Here is a 14,593-nt window from a genome sequence, read left to right as displayed (position 1 = left end):
ACAAATAAACCTTTCCCCTCTAATGACAAAACTCCAGCGAGCTGCAGAGCAGAGGAGGAGGATTTGAAGCACCATCTCCATTTTCTCTTTAAATCCCCAGCTGGCTGCACAGGCTGCTCTTCGAATTAAAGCCCCCCATGAAGAGCAGAAGTTTGGTGTCACAGTCCGATCGCCCCGAGCCAGCACTGCTGACGGTGAAGGTCACAGCGTGGCAGTGGAGAGGACGAGCGAAGAAGCTGCTCCCAGGGACTGCAGGGTTCAAGCTGGAGAGAGACAGCCAGAAGAGCAGGGAAAGGCCCTTTCCTAGCGTTGCCCAGAAGCAGCACGCAAAGCAACTTAAAGGGAATAGGAGAAGTTCTCCAGAAGCAGCAGCATGGCTCAGTACAGATACCAATATTTGGACAGAGAACTCGGTCTTTTAGGAAACGAAGCTACTTCAGCCCATCTTTTATAGCCCTTTTATAGCCTCCTGCACCATCTGAAATAAATGAAGCTTTTCTCCCCAGAAACACATACATTTGCAAGTGAATTTTAACATCCCATCAGATTGATGTTTAAATAACCCTGCTGCCCCGTGTCAGCAATATCCACTCTTGACCGGAGTCAATACCTGATCAGGATGGTTTACTCTGAACCAGTCATAAACAGGCAAGTTTCTGTGTTTGACTGAAACCAGTCAGCATCCCTGAGATGTTCTCGTGTGCCACAGCAAACACTGCAGCACTTTGTTTTGTTTTGCAGCTCTAACAAGAACTTTGCATCATGGAAATACTGATCAAGAAACTCTGTCTAAAGAGCTGGAACAAAGCAAGGCACCAGCGAGGCCAGCGCTGCAAGCTCAGCCCGTCTGCTGCTTCCCAGCTCAGCTCCAGCTCCTAAAACACCCACAACTGCATCCAGGCAGGACGATACTCCTTGAATTTGTGCATTAACACGCGTGGTTCCTTGCTTGCCCTTCCCTGATAACCGCTTTGTAAGCCCTGAGCAGTGTCTGCAAGTTGTGGAAGTGAGAATGTTCCTGACAGGCACAGCCTGACACCGCTCAGAGCTAACTGGTACTGCAAGTCACTCGGGTGTTTGTCCTGAATTCCCCCCCAGAAAGAAAGAGCACTGGCAGAGACACACACAGGAGAAGGGCCAGTCCTGACGGCACTCATCGCTTTTCCCAAAGCAGACCCAAAGGGCAACAGAAAGGAGAGGTTTGGTGCCAGTGGCAGCGCTGCTCCCATAAAGGCAGCCGGTGGCAGGGGGTCCTGCTGGAGCCTGAGGCTGCCCAGCTGCAGGCTGCTAAAACTTGTCCCTGCTGCAGCTCTGGAGTTCCCCAGAGCAGAGAAACCTCTGCTCAGCATTCACCGCCCGCACCGGCTATCTGCTAAAACACACTTCTCCCTTCCCTTTTTATTGGAAAACCCGTAAAACGTTCATGGCTCGCATTACAGTTTACATCCCCAACCCTGCCTTTTTGGCATAAACCATGAAAGCTGCAGGTCTCTCAAGTCTCCTTGGGCCGGCAGTGCTCCCTGGTAAGGACGCAGGCAGCAGGATCGCTGCCTCCCTTCTGCCCATCGCTGCTGGCCCCGTGTCCGCAGAGCAGAGGGAGTCAGCCACATATCAACTAATAACGAGTCCGGGTTTCCAAAACTAACAGCATTATTATTCTTGGAAACAACGGATATTTCTGCCTTACAGCTGATTAAGAAGCTTAATATATTTACGGGGAACTTTTCAAAATCACTTCACCGTGCGGTGCGTTCGTGAATCATTTCCCTTGCGTCGGGGGGGAAAGGTTTTTGTAACACGGGGTGTGAATTAACACGAGAGCCAAGTGAAAATACAAAGGGAACTTGGAATTCCTGACACCAGAACTGCCTAAAGAAGGGGCTAGAAGAGCACTGAAAAAACAAAAGGCCAAACCTCTGTACCCTCTGAGTTCTGTCTCTTACCACCTTTGCACTACAACATTGTAAAAACCCATTTTTTACTTTTTTTTTTAAATAAAGCAACAGCAGCAAACACCATGGCACCAACCAGCGCTGGATCTCCCCCAGTCCCCCTGCAGGATGTGCTCTTTGTTAGATCAATCTCTTAACCCCCTCACCTGTACATACTGCAGGCTGAGAATTCCTCATAAATGGATCAGACTAAGGAGCTTTTCGAGGAGGCTGTGTATTTGACAGCATGCAGCTAACATTTTGTTCTTGCAATGCCTTTTTTTTTTTTTTTTTTTTGTCTCCCCAACATCCAAGCTCCTTGTTTGCTCCCAAAGGGGCCACCCCTGGATGCAGGCAGCACAGGGAGCATCCTCAGCAGGCTGAAAAAAAACCCACAGCACTATAATGAGGGCATAACGTGACATGAAATCTTAGACGGGAAACAAGTGTTTCTGTACAAAAAGACTCCAACTTCTTAATTTTTGCTACTACAACTTAATTAGCCTCACAGCCCATCTGGCGGCTTGCAAACCATCACCCAGCATTCGTTGGGCTTGGAAATAGTCAACATGGTCCTGGTAAGAACTGAGCCTTCCACAGGAACTGTTTTAAGCCCAGGATGATAATGCTGCTTAGTTTGAAATATTAGTGACCAAAAGGAGGAGTTAATACAGAAATTATTGCATCAAAAAGGAAAGGAACAGGCAACCAGACACGGCAGGAGCCCAGCACCGATGCCCTTTCAGTACTCACTGCTGCAGCAGCCAGCTTCAGTGTCTACAACAATTTTAATAATTCATCTAAGAGCATCATCACCAGTGTTAAAAACAAATGAACTCGGTTCCCACTTGGACATGTCTGAAGGTTTTACTCCCGCAGCGTCAGCAGCTGAAGGGAAGTAACAGCATGGAGGAGATTTTTACGAATTAGACTTTCAGACCGGGCTGCCTGTATTAGCCTGAAGTTCCTAAGGCTCAGATAAAAGGATTTAAAAGCCAGATTTGACATGGGTGCCAGAGTCAACTCCCCAGTAAAAAAGGATAAACAGCAAAGAAGAAATCAGCCAGGGTTTGCAGGAAATCTTTGTTAAATTATTTGACCTTTTAAAATTGAGGGAATGAGCAAGGAGAGAGCGTCCCACTGCCTGGATTTCCTTACAAACGAGAAAATTCTGCACGAGGCAGTCAGCAGCTAGGCAGCTACTCACTGCACAGAACCACAGTCAATGCAAATCCCTGCTTCTGAGCTTCTGGCTCCTGCTTCTCCGGGGCCAAATGGAAAGCTGAGTCCCTTTGTTGTTAAGCTTCTGTACCAGGACATCTATCGTAGCGCTGGAGGTGCCGTATCTGCTGCCTGCTGGAAGATGCAGCCCAGCAGCCCGCCGACACCACAAAGGTCAGCCCCACAAAGGCAGAGGACCCTAAGCAGGGCCCTGGGGGTGAGGGTGGAGGCAGAAGCCCGTGAGAAAGCCGTCACTTGTCACCAGCAGCTCCCCTGCTGAAGGTGCCTGACCTAGACAAAGGAGAAGCCGCTTGCCACGGAGGCCAGGACGTGGGGCTGGGTACTCACAGGGGCACAGCTGCCAGCGTCCAGCCTCCAGGGCTGGGTGGAGATCCCATGATGCTTACAGGAACGTTTGTCCTGTTGGTCAGGTTATTTTTTTAAGAGCGTAATTGCATCCTGCCTTTATGTACCCAACCGAGACTGTTCCCGAGTGCTCTTCCCTGCCTGTCCAGCCGTGCCCCGTTCGGTCTCCCTTTCTTTCTCCAGCTGCCCCCCGCAGACCTCCACCACTGCACGATGGGCGCTGCTTTTAATTTGGGAGAGTAGGAGGCTCCCCGCAGACATGGAACAGTCACATTCACTCACTGGGGTGTTTTCGGAGCCCTTTTTGCCTGGCTCACAACACAGAGTGACATCCCCCTGGATGTCACCTCTCCGCACCACCCTCAGCACCAAGGAGCCCACACACAAGGGCATTTCTTTAAACTGCACAAAAAGCACCCCCCCACACACCCCGATTTGTCTTTGCAGCTTATCATCCCATGCAAATTCTGATTTCTGCACCGTGCCACCAAGTTCCTATGCACTAAAGCCCTCAATATTAAACATTAGGGTGCTGCCATCATTAGGTTTCAGAGCCAACAGTGTCAACACAATCAGGTTCAGCTCATTAACACCCTGCCTGCGTGCTTAGAGTAAGGATACTTCCAACAAGGTCTACCACCTCCTCGACAGTCCGGAGCACAGATGGGTCAGTGACTTTTTCAACACATTAATGAATTACAGGTGCCGTATCTTGAATAAATTGGATCGTAAAGATTTAGGCGGTGGAGTAAATGAAATTTTATAGCAAAATGACAGTGAAAAACTGTAACAACTGTAACTGAATCAAATGGGAAGATGAATGAACCAACACAACCCTCGTTTCCTCCTTTTGTCTAACTTCCTATGCACCCTCCAGACCATTCTGCTGGGCTGCAGAGCCCAGACCTGCTCTGCAATGGACACAGGGGTCCCGCAACAAGTCGGGGTCCAGCTGAGGTGTTTGTTAGAGCCCAAAGGTCCCCCCAGCAACTTACCAGGAAGCGGACATCATCAAAGCCGTTCAAAAGCAGCTTACTCTCGTATTGCTGCAGGCCGATGGACTCCAGCCACTCCCCAACACTCTGCTCCAGCATCCGCGAACCTGACGAGAGAGGAATCGGCAGACGCTTGAAAAGGGAAAAACCATTAAGGCGGTAGCAGCGGCACTCTGAGGAAGACAGATGGCATTGCCACATCATAGTCATTACCATAAAGAAACTCAAAAAATTATGCTCAGAGTACAATAAATCAGCTGGCAGACAATTCCGCTGGTGTGCACAGAGCATGGACAACAAGCTTCCAGCGCCTCCACGGGCTCCGGGTTTAATTTGTATCCCAGTTAGCGCTCAGAAAACGCAACACCTTGCCCCAGCAAACTGTTTAAGAAGCGCTCCCGGGACCATGGCATCACATGCACTGCTCGCAGGGCTCGGGCGAGTTTCTTGCCAGGCAAACACATGAAGCCCAACCCCACGGGGACGCTGATCCAGTGCTTGGCTCATCGGAAGGGGGCGGGAGGAGGGCAGCAAACTTTCCCCCAAGGCATTCGCAGCCAGCCGCAGGTGCGAGGGAACGGAGTGGAGCTGCTCAGAGCCGCGCAGCGCCGTGCAGGTCCGCTCATCCACGCGACTCCGGATGCACAACGCTGCCCAGCGGGCCAGCAGGGAGGGCCAAGCGCGCTGGAGGCACAAAGCAGCTAGAGAGAAAGTACATCTTCATGCAGCTGAGACACAGAACAGACACGACGGACTTTGAGAAAAGCAGCAGAAGCCAGGCTAGAGCAGCTGTCCACAGGAAGACATGCAAGACAAAGAAAGCACACAAACTGCAGCAGAAGATAAGAAGGGCTTATACTTTTTTTCCCCAAGCAGTCCTGAAAGAGGCAAACCATGGTAAGGGCTTTTTCTCTCCGTTACTGCGTTACGAGGAGCAGAGGGGCGAGCGACCCTGAGCATGAGTCTGAGAGTCCTGGCACTGCCATGTCACCCCCTATCCGACACGGGGCATTTCATTCAGCACGTGGCTCGGACCACGCTGGCTGGCTGCATCGGAGAGCCTAACTACAGCGCTGCGCTGGCCGACAGCAAGAGAGACAGAGGAACCAGAATGGGTTTTACACAATGCATTCAGTCCTGCCAGGTGCTTGGTGCACGCTTGCATTTGCCCTTCCTTCATTTTCTTCAGCTAAGTGCAGCTGCCGCATCCCAGCCCCTGACTCAAACAGGCAGCAGCTCTGGAGAATGAGGCATTTTAGTTCCTTGCTTCCAAAGCACGTCAAAACAAAACGAGACCAAACGCAAGCACACCCTCTCCTCTTCCTGCAGCAGCTCAAGTCAGAGACATGCCCCGGCACCTCCTCTCAGCCTCTGGTAAATGAGATTCTTCCCAACACCCTACAGAAGCTGTGCAGACAAGCTCTCCTTCCCTCGCCCCTGGGAAGGGAGTCCAGGGACTTGTTCCTCTCCTCTAGAGGAGCTCGAGATATGACAGGAAAAGTTCAGAGATCTCCTTTTCATCAGGGCATTTGCTATGCAAGACAGGCTGAAATTTTCAGGCTGCTTAGCACATCTGTGTTTCAAGGGTATATGCAAATAAAAAGATGATCAAGAGAAAAACAAGTTTGCTTTCTTTGAACCTTTAGGTCACCTGAAGCTGTTTGGCACCTTCCAAGCCATCCTTCCACCCCCACCCACTGCAATGGCTGCACAACGCAGAGCTCACGGTCTCGTCTGGAAATTCTTGGGGAAAGGGATCCTGCTGCTCTGGTCCTCGGGAGTGCTCCTCTGCCAGGCGAGCCGCGCTTGGCGAGTTCGGGAGAGCCGGCCGGTCTTCCTAGCGCACGCTGCAGCGCAAGCAACGCAGAGATCACAAAAGCTTTCCGTCTCCCTCCCCTCACGCAGCCTGTGCAGAAGGGCAGCATCTAAACCTGGAATTTATGCAACAAGCTCCAGCTCGCCCGGGGTCTCCATCCTTTCCTCCCGTCAATCCTCTGTGGTCCGCGAGCAGCCAGGCAGCCGCGTCCCTTCCCCGGCAATCACACGTCCTTGCAGCGAGCCGCAGCGTCAGGCTTTGTCTGAAGGCAGCGAGCTCCACGCTTGCCGTTCCACTCTCAGTCCTGTCTCCTGCTCTCGCATTGCCTGTCCCTCCCTTCTCTTCATCCTCTTACCCCTCCCAGCTCTTCCATCCACTGCACGAGCAGCCTTCGCAGCAGAAGCTGCAGGAGAGGGGAGGGAGACGGCAGCTTTATAACTCTCTAGTGGAAATTACTGACTTCTCAATATTTACTCAATGATGGACTGCACGGCTCGGGTTTTCAAAAAAAAAAAAATGATGTTACAGGTCTGCTTTGACAGTTCAAAGTGATTTGTGGCTGGCTCAGAATTAATTTACTGAGAGAGAGGTGAGGAAACTGCTTGCTGCCTACTACAGCATTTCTGGAAGCAGTTGGGGTATTGGCAGGGGGAATGAAACCGCAGCAGTTCCTTCCTCTGAGCTCCTGAATTTGCTTTTAAAAAATTATTTACTCTACTCAGCCTTTTGTACACTCATAAATGTATTTCTGCTTTTAAAGGGGAAAACCTACAGTGACACCAAGTGCAGGTTTTCTGGTTAAAAACCACTTAAAATCATGGCAAAATGAACAGGGGTATTTGGAAGGGGAACTGAAGGGTTAATATTAAAAAGAAAAAGAAGAGAACAGATGCCCAAAACATCCCAGACTGAAATAGAAAAGTCCAAGGTATTTACATGTTATGAGGATGACACAGGAGCAAATGAATGCCAGTCACTGTGCTGCCCAGCAAGAGCTGCGCCCTAGCTTCTGATTAAATAAACTCCTAATTCTCAGCCAGATCAGCTCCATCCTTCTCCCTGTGCTCCAAATTTTAGGAGTCCTACCTTTAAAAGGTCTCGGGGCAGCGGGCAGCTGACAGAGTGTAGTTAGAAATAATTACAGTATTTAAAATTTGCAGAAAAAGCAAGCCAAGCAATTCAGTTCCTCTTGCAAGGTTTTTCAGGTAACAAAGAAAACAGAAAAGGGACAGGGCCACCTCGGCCCTGTTACCATTACAGTAACAACCCTTAATGCCATTTTCAAGCCTGTCTGCAGGAAGGAATAAGCACAGCACACCTGACAGCCAGCATCACCCTGTCTGCTCTTGGAAGCTGAGAGCAGCTCAGCACAACCTGGCGTGGCCTGAAGACACACGACTGAGCTTTACTAGAAAGAAAAAAACTGCATGTCTAAGCAAGCGTTGATGAAAGCATGGTCCGTACACAAAGAAAGCATGCAAAAGCAGCAAATCAGGCATTTGTTGCCACAGCTGGGGCTGATCATCAGGTGGAAGTCCTTAAACCCACAGAGGGGGGGCTGTAAGCTCAGGCAGTGCATTAGGCAAGATGGATGGGCCAGGAGAATGTAGTCATTAACGCCATCAGATGCAAGAAATACAGCCAGCACCTAACTTTACTGGAACTAAAATCAATTAACCAAATGCAGATTGCTAACAAATTTCTCCCTCTTTAGCCCAGCAGAACACCAGGCACGTTTCTCACATCTCAAGTCAACGGCAGAGTTAACTCACCGGGCCCCAAATGCATTTGCTGTCCAGCGCAGCGTGCCTCCTGCCTGCATCAGCCTGATTTACCGAGCACAGCCCATTCATCTCCTCAGTTTTGGGGAGAGAAACGCCACCTGACAAATTGCTGTAAAGCAGCAAGCAAGGCACAGGTTTCTTTATTTCTGAGCTAGCAGCAAGACGAGAAGCTGCAGGGCAGTGGGGCTGAGCTGTGCTCCCCTGCCCCTCCAAACCACGTCTGGAAGGGAGGGCTGATCAGAAGTAGGTTGCTGGAGATAAACGTATGTGTGACAGCAAACCAGGCCTGCACAGACAGACTGAATACAAACATCTATTCCCAAGCCAAAAAAAAAACGAACAACTTCAAGGCAAGGCCCAGATGGGATCCAGCATCCTTTAAGAGATGGGGTTCCTTGATCCCTCCTCATCCCAAAGAGCACTCACCAGCACAGGTCTGCGACAGATCCCTTTTCTTCTCACCTCTGCCACCCCACCCTCAGGATTCAGCCAGAGAAATCCACCTGAAAGATCTCTTTACGAGCTCTACCAGGAAATCAGAGGCTGACCCCGTTGGCCGAGTGCACTGGGTTTATGTGGCAAGGTTTTGGTGGGAGGCCGCAGGGGTGGCCTCTGTGAGACGAGGCCAGAAGCTGCCCTGTGTCAGACAGGATCGGTACCGGGCAGTGCCAGCTGGCTCAAGAAGAGACCTGCTGAGCCAAGGTGTGCTGCTGGTCACACCTCAGAGAATATTTAAGAAAGGGGGAGAAAAAAATTCTGTGCAGCAGCAGCTGGGAAAAAGGCGAGAGAGCCAGCCCTGCAGCCCCCCGGTTAGTGAAGGAGGCCAGGAGGTGCTCCAGGCAGGCAGCAGCAGTTCCCCCACAGTCCATGGAGAGGCCCCTGGTGGAGCAGGCTGTCCCCCTGCACCCATGGGTCCCACAAGGAGCAGATCTCCATGCTGCAGCCCCCCCATGGATGGAGGAGCCCCCGGTGGAGCAGTGGATGTGGCCTGGAGGAGGCTGAGGCCCATGGAGAGCCCCCGGGCCAGAGCTGCAGGCCATGGAGAGGAGCCCACATGGAGCTGGGAGTCTGGGGGAGCTGCCACCCGTGGGGGACCCGTGCTGGAGCAGTTTGCTCCTAGGGGATGGATGGACCCTGTGGTACGGAGCCGTGTGCTTGAAGAGCTGCTGCCTGTGGGAGGCCCCCGCAGGATGGGTTTGCGGAGGAGCAGACCCAGCACAGGCCTCAGTCCCCTGCAGCATGTAGGGGAAGGAGGTGCTTGGTGGGTGGAGGAGGACCCTAGTTTGCCTTAATATATTGCCAATTGGTAATTAACTAAATCTCCCTTACACTGAGCCTGCTTAGGCCATGATGGTAATTGGTGAGAGATCTCCCTTCCTTATCCCAACCCATGAGCTTTTATTTCCTCACATTTTTCTGCCCCCGTTCTGTTGAGGAGAGGGGATGAGAGCAGTGCACCAAGAAACAGGTTCCAGCTCCAAACTTCACAAAGATGCCACACTGCTTCTTGCCATCCCAGCATCCAAGGGCTGCAGAAGTTTCACGTGCTCATCTCTAACCCCATAATAACAAGACAGAGGTTTTGTCATGCTGGTTTACAGAGGAAGGACCGCTGCTACAGAAGTCAGCTATTTGCCCCAAACTGCAAGGGCCCCAAAATAACGCAGCTATTTGCCCAAAACTGCAAGGGACGTCTAGGGCAAAGGAGGGGCCTGGGCTTGTTCCAAGAGAAGCCCAAGGGTCCCCACTTTCCCTACACCCAAGCCACTTGTATGCAGTAACAGCCTGTATAGATGGACTCCAAGCACACTGAGCTCCTCAGCAGCTGCCACACAAGGACTTTAACCTCTACAGGCAAATTAGCGACCCCAGGCACAAAACTAGAGTTGGGAGCCCCAATACCTTCAAAGCCCACCCAGAGTTGGAGATGAGAGCATGTTTGGCAAGTTCCCTGCCTGTTTGTGATGTGATCTGAACCATTCAAACAGCCCTACCAAACTCCTGAGCAGCAAAAGCCAAACTGCTAAAAACCACGCATCAGGGTGCCCGCAGTCCTTTGGAGGATGCACTTTGTCCTCAAGCAAGGGGCTGGCAAAGCATTTTCCATGTTCCAGGTGACCACGTTTGTAAATAAGGAGAAAAAAAGAGAAGCTGGGAACATGGACAGCAGCTGGTCTGTGTCCAGGGAGCCCACCCCAAGCAGAAGGCAGCACAGGCAGCAGGAAAACGCGCTGCTCGTGGCTCTGCCTGCTTCCAGAGACAGGTGTCCATTTTGCTGAAAACTCCCTGCACAACAGCAGCTTTTGCAGAAGTGCAAGCTCCTCCTCTCCCCTCCATGTCAGACCTCTTCCCTAATGATATCGATCAATCACACGCGCTGCTACAGCCCGGCTCGGGGAGGGGAGGGCCTGTCAGAAAGCAGGATGCGAAAGGGCTGCCATTGGATTAGACCAAAAAACACACGCTGCTTTGCATCCCCCAGCAAAGCCCTTTGGCCCTAGGAAACACAAGCCCTAATCAGTACATGGTATGTAGGGTAGGCACAGGTTAACCCCCCGGTGGGAACCGGCAGGGGGTTCCTCCTCACCAAAGCAAGAGCCCCAGTGACAAATGGATGTGAGATAAGCTTTATTATGGCAGGCAGGAGCCGTGTGCGCAGATGCGAATTAGCATCTCATCAACTGGAGACGCTGCCCACTCGGAGCAGTTTGGAGGTGAAGGATTTAAAAGGACAGAATTATTTAAAAGGACAGAGTTCCCTGCGGTGGCAGCCCTCCAGCATCCTCCATCACACCACAGTAAAGACAAACAAGCTCCTGAGGTCTGCTTTTGTCCTGGCTCCTGATTAAAGGCAGAGGAGGGAATCCACGCTTCAAGCAGGGGAGGAAGCACCTTGTCACAAGCAGCCTTGTCTAGTGAATATCAGTACCTACAGCTGTGCTTGGGAAAAGCCTGGCATCACCCACGTTTAGGAGCGTGGCAGATCAACCACATCCAAAGGGCTCGGCCACCGCGCCACCTGTGCTGACCTGCTACTGGCAACCCCAGGTACTGCTCCCTGCACAGCTGCTGCCCCACCAGGAGTGATGGGGGACAAAGATCCCCCAGAGAGGCCCCAAGGGACATCGGGAGAAGGCTGTGTCCCCAGATGGGCAGGATGCTTCCTGGCTGTTTTATGGTGGCACCGGGCCAGTGGCCCAGAGGACAGGTTTGCCACAGCCAAACTGCTCTCGCTACCAGAAAGCATTTCCTCCGATAGCATTTCCAAGACATTTATATTTTCTGAAACCCTTGAGCAGTACATGATATTTAGTCACCTTCGGTCCCCAGACAGCAGGGTTCACCAGCATCCATTTAATCAAGCTCTGTACCCCGCATCTCCCTACAAACAGCCTCGTTTCCAAAGGCTCAATTAAAGCCAAGCAATTAGCTCCTCCTTTGAAGGCCAGGACTCAGCTCCATCCAGAGACAACGCACCCACAGCTCTGCCTGCAGCAGCAGAATGAGCAGGTTTGTTAACAAACTGCTGGTTTCCGGACTGAAGCTGCATCTCGGGAAGAGAAGAATTTCAGTAAGTCTCCCGAGCAGCTCGGTAATGCAGAATCGTGGAGACAGGCGGCTGGGGAAGAGGCAGGCTGGTTCCCTGGTCTGTGCGGGGGATGCAGACACTTCTAGTGACACGTGCACTGATATCAAAGCCTCCTTCCTCTCTTAGCTTCACCTCCCCTTCACGTGCACTTTCCTCAAAAGAAGGAATAAAAAAAATAGTACAGAAAAAGGTTTGGGATGCTTTCTGTGAAAGGTGGTAAAACTGCAAAGGGATCTTGTTTGATCCTGCGAGCAGAGCCAAGACGTGCAATTAGGTCACCGTAGGAGCAGCAGCAGAAGGTACTTTAACAGACTGGGATCTGACTGCTGCTCTGGGCTGGATGCTGAACACAGACTCAGCACAGGCGACTCTATTCCCCGTACCCCAGCCTCTTCTACTTAAAACGCTTTCATTTTCATAAATGTTGTAACCCAGGATCATCTCCCACTGCTCTGATGCTGCATTGCGGAGACAAGAGTTATAATAGTTGCAAGCATGGCTGGAGGACATTGCTCTGTTGTTTGAGGAAAATCAATGCACTAAATGACACCAGGATTCCTCCTTCACCTTGTCTTATGGAAATTTGAAGAAGCAAAGACAAAATGCCCAGCTAAATCATCGCAATACAATTAACAAAACTACTTCAAGGTCATGGAAGCACATGGGTAAAATATACAGGGAAAAAATGTGATGAGTTTTATCTGATGTGAAACCATGATAGAGCGTCTATCTAGAGTTTTACTGGTGAAAAATTTATAAATGTTAAAAATATGCTGGAAGCCACCATTTATGGGTTGCAGAAAAACAGGGGCTTTGCTGGAGAAATCTCTGCAACGCTCCCGCTGCTCTGTCCTGTTTGGGAGAGGCTGGGTGGCAGAGGCAGCTCTTTGCACCTCGTCCTGCAGCAGCCAAACTAAAACCTGGCACTCCACAAGCTCCAGTTGAGAAAACATGCACAAGAACACACAAATTTGAAGAATAAAAAAAGGCTTGTCTCAGTGATAGGGCTGCAGAGATAAAATAGGGGTAGGGGGAGTCTGGCCAGAGCTGGAAACTGACCCCAAAGGCCAGGTTAATGCCAATTAAAGGCTGGTTTTGCTTCCCTCTGTGCTGGCTTAAGACCATAAGACATTGAGGAGACTGCAATCAGGCTATTTTTTCATCTCCTAATCCAACACACAAAATTGTGCCACGGAACTGTACAGATGACAGGCCTCATAAGGGCTAATTTTAGTCCTTCCCTGGAGCAGATCTCCCAGGCTGGAGCACCCGTGTCCTCTCCCTGGCCCTCCTCGGGAGGCAGGGCGAGCACTGGGGGGCCTGAGCAGGACCCCATACCCCACACAGGCTCTCTGCTCCAGCATTCTGGTCCCCCAGAAACATTCCCTAAGTGGGTGATGCTGCTGAAAAGCCAGGAGACCCACAGCTCATGGCCAAACACCACGTCACACTGCTGACAGAGGGGGCTATGGATTTAAAAGCCACCTGGAGGAGAAGAAAACCACCCAAGAGGCACTAAAAGCTTGAGACCAAAGCATGAAGTGAGACAACCCAAAGGCAAGGGATGCCTCCTCGCCCTGCCCAGAGCACACCAATGTCACCTCCAAGCCTGTACATCCCCACCAGCCGCTGTCTTAGCCAGGGAAAACAGCCCCGAGCAGGCTGGCAGAGCAGCTTTACCTCCAACCATGCCCAGGAGCAAACACAGCCTGTACCGGTGAGTTCCCCTGGATATAGTGGGTGTTGGAAGATGAAACACTCCTTTCCTTTTCATCTGGCCTGAACAGGGAAGGAACATCCTGAAGAAAGGGAAGACAACCTCTCCACCTAGGAGGTGGTTTGGGACACTAAGGACAACCCACGCCGCAGATCTGAGACACTGAAATACCCTAAATGCTGCTGTAGATCTTGTATCAGAGCAACTACACATTTTTCAAATCTAAATACAAAATCCCCATCCCAGCCTCCCAGGACTGAAAGGATTTAATGAACAAAATACGGGAGAGTGGAGAGCTATGAGGAGGTTCTGCTCGTATCCGAAGGGACAGATCCACACTTATGTAACCAAAAGAGGCAGAGAAAAGAGCATCTTGCTGCTGCATTATGCATTTGAAACAAAAGCGAGATTGTTGTGGGGATTGTGAGACCAGCCAGAAGACAAACACGCAGCAGCTCTGTTTCAGACTGACTGCTTACTGAACGTTTTGTTGTTACCCACCAGAGAAGAACAGAAAACTTGAGACAAACAGATTTTAAAAGGCAGGAGAGGAGTGGAAGCAATTGGTCCGACTTTCTTAGGGGCTATGTTGAGAACAACAGCAATTGTAGGAGCTCAGAGATCAGCAGAGCTTTCTATCCCTAGGACACTGGCTGGAGTCCTTAAACCACCTTTCAGCTAAGCTACAAAATAATTTTTTTCCCCACGTGCAGGAAAACCTGATCTTCATCTTCCTCCTACAAAACCAGCAATCACCAGTGGTGAAGCATGAAGTATCAGAGCACCCTGGTTATTAGTTATTAAGCTCCATGATTCTCAGCAATAACCTTGGTTTAGAGTTATCCAAAGATGCAAAAGCACCGCCTCAAAATGCATTGTACCCTAAGCAGTAATACCAAGCCCCAAATTTTAAACAGGCAGCCACTTTCAACAAGAAACGGGACCCCCTGCACACACACATGCAGACACTGGGGAGAATTAACAGACAGCAGGTGAGCAGGGCACCCTTCCCCATCAGGCAGGGGGTGCCAGCCGTAATGCTCCTCACCCAGCCCAAAAGCCAGCCAGGTAGGAAGGACAACCATGGTATAAAAAATTAATCTATCCAGGGGAGCATCGAATTCAGCTTGCTGGTAGCGGTGCTGAATGTAATACTGGGAAAGAGAGATCTGCT

The 14,593-nt window shown here is 50.9% G+C and overlaps 1 protein-coding gene across 19 annotated transcripts in view; it reads right to left on the bottom strand.

Moving 5' to 3' along the window:
• The window catches only part of ANKS1A (ankyrin repeat and sterile alpha motif domain containing 1A), a 106,091-nt gene that overhangs the window by 23,646 nt on the left and 67,852 nt on the right, over nucleotides 1-14,593 (bottom strand). For 18 of the 19 annotated variants that reach the window (XM_068660105.1, XM_068660108.1, XM_068660109.1 and 15 more), the window contains one exon: nucleotides 4,514-4,620. In XM_068660105.1, coding sequence (XP_068516206.1) covers nucleotides 4,514-4,620 — 107 coding nt within the window. Of the gene's footprint in view, nucleotides 1-4,513; nucleotides 6,654-14,593 lie in introns of those variants that run through there. The other variant, XM_068660123.1, reaches the window with a different exon arrangement.

The sequence above is a fragment of the Anas acuta genome, chromosome 24 (assembly GCF_963932015.1).
Source record: "Anas acuta chromosome 24, bAnaAcu1.1, whole genome shotgun sequence".
Taxonomy (NCBI): Eukaryota; Metazoa; Chordata; class Aves; order Anseriformes; family Anatidae; genus Anas; species Anas acuta.
This window is presented reverse-complemented; position numbering and strand designations above follow the sequence as displayed.